We start from the raw sequence: 11,496 nt of genomic DNA, 5'->3' as shown, positions 1-11,496 counted from the left end.
AAATACTTACAAATATAAAAAGGAGTTACTTTTAAAGTCAAAGTTCGTTTGAAAGTACTTTCAGCTATCTAATCACTGCCTTTAAAGTTTTAAACTTTTACTATTTAAAGGTTCAAGTACTTATTTCAAAGCTTTTTAAATACATGAGGGGAGAGTACATAAAACTATTGCAAAGTCTGTATATAGAAATATATTGCGAACATTTTGGTACCATAAACTCAACGTTTTTATAAGTGTTTCAGTATTTTACTATTCTATGTAGGTACACAACAATAACTATCATATCCTCAATTTAAAGGAGTTCCTGCTATTTCCCATCATCCTGTTGGATGAGTTTTGCTCTTTCACTGATTGCTATCAAGGCCATCTTGATTTGGGCCCTTTTCTTGACGCTCTCCTCGCGCAGGACATCGGATTGCTTGGTCAGGATCTTGACGCGGGTGTCGCTGAAGCGTTCTGCCTCCGGAATGGTCATCTCCAGGTATATATCCTTGCCCACGTTGACCAGGATGCTGTCCATCTTGCGGACACGTGCCTGCATGAAAATGTTGCTGCCGATGTTCACCTGCGTCTTATAGCCCTCCGGCAAATGGGTGTCGAAGGTCTGGAGGGTGTTCTTCAGCTGGACGTACTCCATGATCTCCTCGTTGAACTGACCGATGCACTTTTCCAGCTGCCGGAGGTCCTCCTTCAGGACTTCGTTGATAAACTCCTCAATCTGCGTGATGCGCGCCTCATTTGCAGCCAGTCTGTAATTATAATTCCATGGTTTTAGAGGATTCCCTAGTGGTTTTATTACTTACTCCTGAATCCGCTGGGCTTCTGAACTATTTTTGGATTTTATTTGCATTGCAAAGGCGTTGAAATATACAAAAATAAACCGGTAAGAAAACTCTGCAATCCTTTTGTTACTTCCTTCTTCTTCTTATTTTTCGAATAGCGCCGAAATGCTGTTATCGATAAGCGAGAGTGCTGACTGGAAAACTTTTTAAAAGCCATGTCTGGCTTTTTTGTTGGCTTTTTAGTGCAAGTTAATTTTTTTTTTATACCAGTACAACATGTGATCAGTCAAAATAAAAACAAAATAATTTAATTTAAATAGAAATATAAGTAAAGACCAGAACCGGTTAGGATCTCGGCTAAGCCATGATGACTTAGTACATTTGAGTTCCCAATGAGTTGAAAGTGAAGACACGAACCGGTTTGGATATTGGCGAAGTAAAGGTGACTTAGTACTTTTGCGTCTCCAACGAGTTGGCAGCCCCGCGTCATTACATTTCGCTTTCGCGCTAATTTTTGTCAAACAATATTTCGCGACTGCATTTTGCAACGAAAATGTCGCTTAAAAAGGCTCTCGACGATTGCCTGATCGATTTCGATCGCTGTGTGCTGGTCACCGATCTCCTGGAGGAGTACAAACTGCCCTACAAGGAGGTGAACGCTGTGCTGGAGGCCTACATCAAAAAGCAGGAGCCAAAAGTGAAGTTCGAGAAGCGATTTTTGGTTCACGGCAAGCGTAGAACGCAAGGATCTGGTGATTCTGGTGAAGATCTGTACTCCGTGGTTAAGGAGAGTAAGCTGAAGGATTGGCTCTCCAAGGTTCAGGATGCCGAAACGCAGCTTTATAGCGTGGAAATCGCAGGGGGCTCCAAATCGCCGGCAGCAATTTTCAAGCCCATGCAACATTTGGAGGTGAAGTTGGCCAAAGTGGAGCAGCGTCCAGGAGCGGGCAAGACTGCACCCATTGCAAATGGTCTGCCCCCCACCAATGGCGTTAAATCGGAGTCCTCCAAATCTTCGGTTAAAGTGGAGCCTTCAAAATCCTCGCTTAAAACAGAACCAGCAAAGTCAGAGCCCGAAAAACCAGCAGTCAGTAAGGAAAAACCATCTCCGGAAACCAAAAAGACCTCCCCAAAGGAGCAGGACTCGAAGGGCAAGCCTGCAGCAGCCAAGAAGGGCAGCATCAATAGCTTCTTCACAGCAGCGGCCAGCAAACCAAAGGATGTCAAGGCCACGCCCAGCAAACCAGCTGCGGCGCCCAGCACCATGGACAACTTCTTCAAGAAGCAGCCGCCCGGTGCCAAGAAGTCGCCACCCGAAAAGGAGAACAAAATCAAGAAAGAATCACCAGCTGCTGCCAAAAAGGAATCATCCAAGAAGAAGTCACCCAGTTCCAGTAAAAAACCCACAGTGGCAAACACCTCAGTGCAACTTTTCGACGAGGAAAGTGCCGAATCCTCCGACGAGGAGGAGAAGCTGGACAAGCTGCGACGCCATGTGGTAGGATCGGACAACGAGTCCGATTTGGAGAAGCCCACCACCTCGAAGCGGCGACGAATCAGCGACTCCGAGGACGAGGAGCAGCCGCCCAAGAAGGCAGCCGAACAAGAAGTGGTCACTGTGGACGATGAAATGGACACGGAGCCGGCCAACGAAACGTATTTGGATGACGATGGTTTTGTCATCACGCAGCGCAAGCCCGTAAAAAACACACAGCCCGTCAAGAAGAAGGTTTCTCCCAAGGCAGCAGCCCCTGTCAACAAAAAGAAATCGCCTCCTTCGGCCGGAAAAGCTGGAAAAGATGGGTCCAAAACAAAGCAGGCCGGCATCATGAGCTTCTTTTCCAAGAAGTGAATTAAGAGCATGCAGGAGTCGCACTAAAGGCTATGCACTAAGTAAGCAAATTATTATTTTTGTTTTTAATAAATTTAAAAATATTTAAAGATGGGTTAAGAAATGTTGGCTTTTAGTGCTGGAAACAAAACTCGTAAACAATTTACCAATATAGGTGTTCAGGCCCGGCTTTAAAAGGCTTTTAAAATTTATTTTCAATTGAAACCCCAGTTTATGAATCTGATCAATAGAAGTTTAAAACAGAGTTTATTTTGTTGTTAAAAAGAATTTATTGCATTTGTTTATAGCTGCTAGAAGTTGTTTGAGTATCTTGTTTGTAATTTGTATATATTTATTTATATAGATTCGCGTGTCTGATTTTGTGTCCGTGTGTGTGTGGGCGTGTCGGTGTGAATTTTGCCTGGCCTATGCTGTATCAGTGCGTGTTGCTGTTGTTGTTTTTTTTTCTTTGTCCTCGTCATCTTTATCTTTACCGTATTTCAAAACACTTTAAAAAATTAAGGCGAGGTTTGAAAAACACTTGTTCATTCATATAATTCGAATATTCATATTCAATAATTTAAATTGTTCATTTGTTGTCTTGTTCATTTGTTCATTTATTCATTTGTTCATTTGTTCATTTTGTTGTTTGGTTTCTGCAGTGATTGCGTTTGATTCCTATCTGATTTTTAAGCATTAAAAGCTTACAGTCAGGCTGCCGATGGCAAGCAAATACATATGTAAGTGATTGATTAAGGGTTCTTATATTTTGGGAGGGTGGTTAAAACAATTAGTCGTGTTCATGGCAAACAATCGAGATCAGTGGCTACACTTAGGTAGTAGCTTCTCAGAAGCTAAATTAATGCTTACACTTAGTTTTGCTTCGGCCTAACTACCGATTGGTTAACCCGTTTTGGGAGTGCTCACTGTACGTTCGTGCCAAGATTCAAGATGTTTCAATATCGCCGCCTGTCAATTATACTAAATTTTGAAGATTTAAATCGATCGATGAACATACAGTGGGCCATCCCAAGAGGGCTGCACTTGTAGCTTTGTTAATTCATTAATATTGCTCGCAATGCAAAATGAAAAAGTCATTTGCTATATAATCAATAAGTTAATTAATCATTTCCTAGGTGTGATATGAACATAATGTGTGCATGATATGACGCTCTACTAATATGATCGATTTGATTTCTCTCGCACGCTATTTGCCTTGACTTAATCACCTAAATGAATGTAACATTCGTTTCGTACAATTTAATATCTCAGCACCATTTTTTTTAATAATAGCACAAAGTATATATGCAATTACGTTTTGTATGGATCAACAATAGAATTTTTCTAGAATCATTTGTGGGTGTCGTTTTCGTTTGTCGCTACAGAGTAAAATATATCTAAGTTTATTTAACATTGCTCGATTCGTTTTGTTTCGTTTCGTTACGTTTCGTTTTGTTTCATTTACCTTTCTAAACTTGCGTATCTACGACACTGCCATAGGACTCTTCAGCAAATTTGGGCGCAATATAATCCTCGTAGTAGTTGATGAATATATCCTTGAACTCATCGGCGATGAACTCCAAAGCGTTAAGCATTTGCATAAGCTCGCGATCGTTGCACTTGTAGTTGCTCAGCGCCATCACATCCCAGAAGTAGGCGAAGTACTTCACGTACTCGATCGACTGTCCGCCGTACTGGGCCATCACGCCGGGCAGCACGGATCGCAGGATGGAGCCCAGTTTGTTGAACTCCCAGTCGTCCAGAACGGTGGCCCCCTCTTTTGGTTGCCGCAATTGTTAGAGGTTGTTATAGAAGGAGCAGACGCAGAAATAGAGATCAAAAGTGATAGTTTACTAGGACTTGGAAGTAGAGGACTGAGCAGTAAATATTTTTGAAAATATTACAAGTATGCCTTCTCTCAATGATCTTTAATCTGGACAGATTACTTTAAAAATTTTAAACATTAATTGCATTTTTACAAAAGTAAAGTCCTTTTAAAAACCACTTCTACTTTCTTGCTAATTTAATTTTAATGTAATTCAAAATTGTTGAGACTTAAAAGGGATGTCACAAGCCCTTTTCCTTACAAGTTTAATGTTTTTAAAGTGTACATGCCTTCTCCCGATGATCTCCAATCTGAATTGACATTAAATTTTGTAAAATTTAGCTTACAACAGTAATGATTATTAACAACCAACAACTTAAAAATATTTAAAAATTGTAAATAAACATTTTTTAATTTCAAGTCAATTTATTTTTTCAATAGTCTAAGTTATTTCTTTAAGATGCATTTTTCAGATAACTTTCAAACCAGTTGTCCTATACATTATATTAGGCCTTATTCAAAATTTAAACAAAACTCTGTTAAAAATCTTTTAAATATTTGCAAAGAATTAAAGTTTTGTTAAGAAAGTCTTACATCTGTTAGACACCAAAATAGTTTTGTTAAAAAGAATAATTTAAAGCTGCTTAAATTGCAAGAAACTCCTAGTAAAATTCCAATCTAAAAGCAAAAAATCTAAAAATCCGCCTGTTTTAGATATATTTCGGATAAAAAGGATGTTTTAAATGAAATGTTGGGTAGAAAAGAAGAGAGATGCGCAACCGAGAGAGAACAGTGAGCTGCTGGCAATGGGCAAAAAGCAAGTAAATGGAGTGCTTCGACTTCTCAGAGGAGGACTTACCACGGTGCACCATGAGGCACTGCTCCAGGAGGAGCCTGGCCAGAGCCACCTTGCACTCGTGCAGATCCATCAGTTGGTTATCGGCTCGCTCGATGGCCGCGTACAGTTTGCAGCGCTCCTCGATCAATTCGCAGTCGATGAGGGACGTGGTGAAGGCCCAGAACCACTCCAGTTTCTGGGCCTCGCCGCAATGGGGGCACAGGATCAGCTCGGCGCCATTGCACTCCGGCTGGGTGTACTCCTCGGAGAGCCACCAACGCAGATTCGGGGCATGCGGCAGGGCGTTGGGTGTGAAGATTTCCATGCACTTTGGGTTATCACAACGGTAGCGATGAAACTTGTGCTGCAAAGTGAAATAGGTATTTGAGTTATAGGTTAATTTGTAATTGCAAAGCCTATTAAATATCACATATTATTCATCTATATTATGTACTCTCTTAACATAAATTATAAGGGCAATAATCTTTTTAGAATATTAAAAAAAAAATGTTTTGATTCGAATCTGCCTTATAAATTGGTAAAATAGTAGGGAAACAATGCAATCCTTCTCAGAAATATAAGGAAACACAATATACCAAAAATATATTAAGTAATTAAATGTAAAACAGAAATTAAATGAATACTCGAAAGACTAATGCGTCGATAAGTCGGCAAATGTGCTATACGTTTCTGTAAAATAAATTATTTTTTAATTTTTAAGGCTACAATCATATTAAAATAACGTTTAAAATTTCACTAAATTTTAAACATTTGTCTATGGCCTTTTTTTTAAATTTTTATTTAAAAACAAAAAGATTTAAAAACAGATCGATTTAAAAACAGAAAGTTTTAAAAACAGCTTTGGTGTAATAAAATTTACCATAAGTTTGTTAACAAAAATCAAAAATAATGTTTTTAAAAAGGAAACTATACCATTACAGTAGATAAATTAAAAAGTAAAATGTGGTTTTTAATATTAAGTTTTTGTAGTAATTATAACTAAGTAGTAATGTGATGTCCTGTCTTACGAACTGATCATCCGCGTGCGAGAGCTGGCAGGCATTGCAGTGGCACCTGATGCCGCGCTCCTGGAGCTGCTGGCAGCGCTCCTCGCGCGGCATCTGCTGGAAGTTGCCGCCGGCGAAGCAGTTGTAGATGCCCGATCCCGCCGGAAGATCGAGAAGGGCCAGGGCGGTCACCTTGCGGCCGGAGAACTTGGCGCAGATCGTGGAGGAACAACTGTGGCGGCACAGACTCAGGGTCTCAGGAAAGACGGCGTACGAGACGACGGCCACTTCGCCGGCCAGCAGATGCAGATGCCCCTCCTGGAGGCGCATGGGTGCGGACCACAGCTGGAACTCGTTGAGCGGCGAGAAGACATGGGGATCAGCGGGCAGGACGAAGGACCGGCAGGCGGTGAGCGATCGGTGGCGCAACTGGCCCATGTGCCGCATCAGCAAAGCGGCGCACAGCAGCTCCCACTCGGCACTCGACATCCGGGAGGCCGTGGGCAGGCTCCGCTCCAGCTGCTCGAAGAACGTGGTGCACTTGCTCAGGTAAATGGCCAGGATGTGGGCGGACAGGGCCAGTGCGATCACCGTGTCCGTCGGCCGCTGCTCCTCCCTCAGGCGCTCCAGTCGCAACACAGCACTATAGGCGATATCCTGCCGCTCCTGCAGCCCGCCATTGATGGCCGACCAGAGCTTGCTCAGCGTCGGCTTCTTGCGGCAGTGACCCAGCAGCTCCGGCAGCCCAGTGATCAACATCCGCAGGGCCAGCTGCAGGAGACGCGGCATGCCGAAGACCTCGCCGAAGGACTCGAACAGCTCGATCTGGTGGCCAAAACACTCCACCGCATGGATGGCCGCATGCTTGAAGCGGCACGAGCGGGAACAGTAGACCACCAGCCGGTTTGAGCAGTAAATGCAGGGGAATGGAATGAACTGGGTGATGCCGCAGTAGTCGCACACCCGGCAATTGCCACTCGGCACCATGGCCACCGCTTCGGACTCAAAGATTAGTGCGTTCCTGGCCAACGACCGGGTGGTGTGCAGCGACGAGGAGTTGTCCAACCAGGCTCTATTTGAATGTGTTAAAATGATTAGTCAAGAAACCAAAATTCATAAGCTCAATCAATCAATCAACTCACATTTCAAACGCTCTTGAATCGTTGGTATCCAGATCATCGCCCGTCTGAACGGCCATCTCGAAGCGCTCCACCTTGAGCACCTCGCACTGGTGCCAGAGCTCGTGGGTCCTCGCCTCGAACACCTGGTTCAGTTCGATGTGCAGGAGCTCGTGGAGATGCTCCTCGCAGAGCGCAAAGTTGCGCAGTTTTAAGGCACAGGCGGCTTGGCGCAGCTTAATCAATGGCAAATACTCCTCCGGATAGCCCAGATCCAGGGCGCACAGGCAGTCATCGTAGGATTCCTGCAACATACATCACATACTTAATTATCAGGACACTCAAATATGGAATTCGGTGAGTAAGAAGATCAATTTTAATATTTTTATTTTATATATAACCCTTTTATTAACAACATAAGTTTATGCTTTTATAATTTAGTTTATGGTAATAACTTTCTAATCTTAAATATTATAAAAGCCACTGAAATCTCTAGATTTTTTAACGCCACTGCATATTGTTATTTTATATAATTCTCATTCTGTGAGGAAACTTTAAATATTAAAAAAAAAATAATAACAAATTACGTAAATGCAATAAGAATGCTATAAGCTTTACTGACTTAGGCTTTCCATTGCTTTTTACTTGTTAGTGGACAGTTTAATATATATAGACTACAAATTACTGAGTCTCTAGCGGCTTAATAAATATTCAGGTATTTGGAAAGACACAACAATTTCAAAAGCTTTAAAAAAACTTAAATTTGTTTTTAACAGAACGATAGAATAAATAACTTCTTCTGTTATGATTTGTCCATTTCACTTTCAAATTTTAAAATTAATTATAACTAGACAAAGGATTATGTAAAAAGCAGTATTCGAAACATACGATTCTAAGCGATCTTAAATTGGAAACAAATTTTTGCCACAAAATCTTTGTTAGTTAAAGCTTTAATCAAATTAGAGTTAAATAAATAAAAAAAAATTTCAATAAAAGTTTGTTTAGAATTGAAAGTTTTAAATCTAATTTTGCATATAATCCGATGTTGAATGTTGATAAATCATTTTAAAAATCTCCAGTATTTAAAAAAAAAATACTGATACTGGAGGTAAAGACGTATAGGAAACGATCTCCTTACCGCATAAAGGCCGCAGTCGAAGAGGACCAGGGAGCGGTTGGCGTGGGCCAGGGCGGCGGCCAGCGTGTTCCGGGCCGGAGCCAGGAAGATGGCCTCCGTGAAGAGGTCGCTGGCCTTGAGCGGATGCCGCTCCTTGCGGTACGAGTCGTTGCCAGCCTCCCGCAGACGACGCGACTCCTCCTCCGACTTGAAGTGGCCCGTTTGGTGGCGCAGATGTTGAAACCATTTGAGTACGTGTGGCCTGTGCGATGCGATTGGGAAGTGGGTGGTTGGTCGGTTGGTTAATTATTCACGTCAAATGTCAGAACGAAGTGACCCAAATTCCGAGTTCGACAGCAAACAATGCTCCTTAACTTAAACGTAACGAATGCATGCGATCGAAACAAACCAACCTAGTCAGGCACCCTGGGCAAAGTTTTCAGTTTTCCGGTATATATAATATTTCGAAAAATGTTAGACACAATTTCTAATTTCTAATTAATGTCAAATTAATTTTGAAAATAAAAAAAACCCTTTTTTGCCATAAACTTAATGGTATAGTCTATATGGAATCTGTTTATAAACAAGGCTTGAGTATCTTCTAATATTATAGTATTTATTTAGTGGCTGTCAAATTTGTGAAGTGACAATGGGCCGTAATATCGGAAATCTATGCCAGTGTGCAGGGGTGCAAAATCAGCTCCCATAAATTAATTTAATTTCATGGGGTAATTATGGATTTGCATAATGGCTTGGTCGTCCGCCCCTGGCACAAAGCCCCTATAAGGCCACTGCACACAAAGAAATTTCTTTGGTCAAATTGTAGTTTGGCTTACTATTTTATAGTGAAATGGCCATCAAAACATTTGAAGTTATGCAGTTTGACCAATGTATTTTTTTTAGTCTGCATTAACATTAAACAAAACTCTATGCAAAAACATAAGGAACGCCTACAATCTATTTATACAAAATAAATATACAAAATGTTGTCTTTAAAAGTATAAACCTACAACAAATTCAGGATACGTTTGCGTACGATTATTTGTTTTTTTTTGTGATATTAAAGTATTGACCATTTAGCCAACGAGATTGTTGGTTTAACAATAAAATAAAAATTGTTTCTGTAAAAACTACACACAAACAAATATATTTGTTATATGGTTAAAATTCCTCAATTTCTACCATGAAAATTCTATCTAAGGGTTATCACCTAAAATTATTACTTAACTAAAACAATTATGAACATATAAAGTATATACATTTTAACGTATTTGTGGTAAAAAGTAAAAGCCTTACTGGTAACTATACAAATACCATTTTAAAAAAACCTGGTAAAAGTTCCTGAAGACTGACTACTACAGGAATTTTCTAACTAAACCAATCTACTTTTATTTTGTACAGTCTGAAAAGTGTGTCAATTGGTTAGCTTAACCAGACACATTTTTTCAGCGTGTATATAATGACTTAAAGTCCTTTTACCCCAAAGCAATGGTTTAAGAAAGCGACAGCTTATTCAATCTGTGGATGGGATTGACATGGGCCCATTAATGGTCACAATCGCCAGTCAGCGGTTTCAGTTCACCTAAAATCCAGCAGCGGCTCTTTGGTGGCGGTTGAGGACGAAATACCCAGTCCGCCCACCGCTCCAATCAGGTCGTCATCCTCGTCGGCGTTTTCGGGGCGGGAAAGCGGTGCCGCCGCCTCCGCCGCCGCCGCCGAGGTGCTGGCACCCACGTCGCCGACGACATCCTCCAGGTCGCGACTTAATTTCCGGCGCTGCACGGGCGTCAGGTGGAGCACCAGCTGCAGCTCATCCTTGTAGAGCAGCTCGTCGGGATTCAGCTGCTTCAGCTGCTGGCCAATCAGGTCACTTAATGTCACCGCTGGCGGAGCAGGAGCGGTAGCAGGTGGATTAGCAGCCGAGGAGGCGGAAACGGAAGTGGAAGCGGATGAGGAGGTAGCGGGTGGTGCGGCCGGAGGGGGAGCGGTGGTTGCGGCAGAGACAGAGACAGAGGCAGCGGCAGCGGCAGCTTTGTTGTTGGTCACACGCGCAGAGGATGAGGAGGAGGCCATCACTGGGGGGGACTGAGATTGGTTGGTGCTTTTGGCTCGCTTTTCACTGGTTTGCGCGCACTCCTTCCGTTCAGTTGGCCATCTGGTCACTGCGGCGGCGGCAGTCCTGGCGAATTAGTGGCTTTCGAGTGTATTTCGAGTGCACAACGCCCCGACATCATTGACTAATAACTCTTGCTAAACTTTCACGAACTCCCGCACGTTGTGGCCTTCATATTGATTTTTTTAAACATCACCTTTCGTGCCAGCGATGTGCCAGTCGTAACGGACGTGTATCGCATAGGGGTGGACCACCAGAGCTACCGTTATTTTGGGGGATGACACTTCCTATTTTGGGGATGCCACATAATCCTGAATTCCAGTTCTTATAAATTTGTTTAAAAAAAAGTTTATTTGTTCGTCCTAACAAAATGTTTTTGAGAAGCTGTGTCTAAACGGTTTCCTAAAAATAGCTTTTCAAAATTTACTAAACATTTTAATTTAAAATATATACCTACGTATATTAAATTTAAAACCGCTTCTACAACAAAGTAACTTTTATGAGTACCTTTTAACCAATTTAATAAAGAGAAATATCATTTATGGTTATAGTTATGGTTTCACAATTTCTCAAAATGATTTGTAATATAATTTAAATGTTTTATTATCTTTGAGCCATGAAAGTTTTTGAATATTTATATTTTCTTCTAAAATTGCTTTGCAAGTGTCACACCTGTATACGAATTTGGCCCAGTCTCTCGTGATTTCCACTTAAAAACCACGATGGATACCAAAAATATACCAAATGCAAACATTTTTCTCTTTATCTGGCAGCCCTTCGAAAGAGCGCCAAGTTAAAAGTTCTTGTGAGAGTTGTTTTCCCATTCATGTTCTTATCTGCTGGCAAGGTGAGTCCGCTCTTAAAG

General features: G+C 41.6%; 3 protein-coding genes across 6 annotated transcripts; 1 reads left to right on the top strand and 2 right to left on the bottom strand.

The window, feature by feature from the left end:
* Positions 1-175: 175 nt before the first annotated feature.
* LOC128263004 (protein UXT homolog) lies at positions 176-934 on the bottom strand. Its single transcript, XM_052997634.1, has 2 exons — positions 804-934; positions 176-749 (listed from the first exon to the last, which is right to left on the bottom strand). The coding sequence occupies exons 1-2, from the start codon at positions 848-850 to the stop codon at positions 308-310; spliced, it is 489 nt and encodes a 162-aa protein (XP_052853594.1). The 5' UTR covers positions 851-934; the 3' UTR covers positions 176-307.
* Positions 935-1,259: 325 nt separating this feature from the next.
* LOC128261207 (DNA polymerase delta subunit 3) lies at positions 1,260-6,299 on the top strand. Of its 2 annotated transcripts, none has more exons than XM_052994774.1 (2): positions 1,260-2,675; positions 6,281-6,299. In XM_052994774.1, the coding sequence occupies exon 1, from the start codon at positions 1,336-1,338 to the stop codon at positions 2,632-2,634; it is 1,299 nt and encodes a 432-aa protein (XP_052850734.1). In that variant the 5' UTR covers positions 1,260-1,335; the 3' UTR covers positions 2,635-2,675; positions 6,281-6,299. The 2 variants fall into 2 exon arrangements, with proteins under 2 accessions (XP_052850734.1, XP_052850733.1); XM_052994773.1 differs by lacking the exon at positions 6,281-6,299 and adding an exon at positions 5,153-5,292.
* Positions 3,891-11,005, bottom strand: LOC128261204 (uncharacterized). Of its 3 annotated transcripts, XR_008268243.1 has the most exons (7): positions 10,101-11,005; positions 8,540-8,780; positions 7,426-7,706; positions 6,305-7,355; positions 5,298-5,640; positions 4,917-5,235; positions 4,358-4,880 (listed from the first exon to the last, which is right to left on the bottom strand). XR_008268243.1 is itself a non-coding variant. In XM_052994768.1 (6 exons), the coding sequence occupies exons 1-6, from the start codon at positions 10,589-10,591 to the stop codon at positions 4,083-4,085; spliced, it is 2,715 nt and encodes a 904-aa protein (XP_052850728.1). In that variant the 5' UTR covers positions 10,592-11,005; the 3' UTR covers positions 3,891-4,082. The 3 variants fall into 3 exon arrangements, 2 of the variants coding, with proteins under 2 accessions (XP_052850728.1, XP_052850729.1); XM_052994768.1 differs by lacking the exon at positions 4,917-5,235 and having other exon boundaries at positions 3,891-4,390; XM_052994769.1 differs by having other exon boundaries at positions 4,358-5,235.
* Positions 11,006-11,496: the final 491 nt, after the last annotated feature.

Source organism: Drosophila gunungcola, unplaced genomic scaffold, assembly GCF_025200985.1.
Source record: "Drosophila gunungcola strain Sukarami unplaced genomic scaffold, Dgunungcola_SK_2 000001F, whole genome shotgun sequence".
In the NCBI taxonomy this organism is placed as follows: Eukaryota; Metazoa; Arthropoda; class Insecta; order Diptera; family Drosophilidae; genus Drosophila; species Drosophila gunungcola.
Note: the sequence above shows the minus strand (reverse complement) of the source record. Positions and strands in the feature narration are given on the sequence as shown.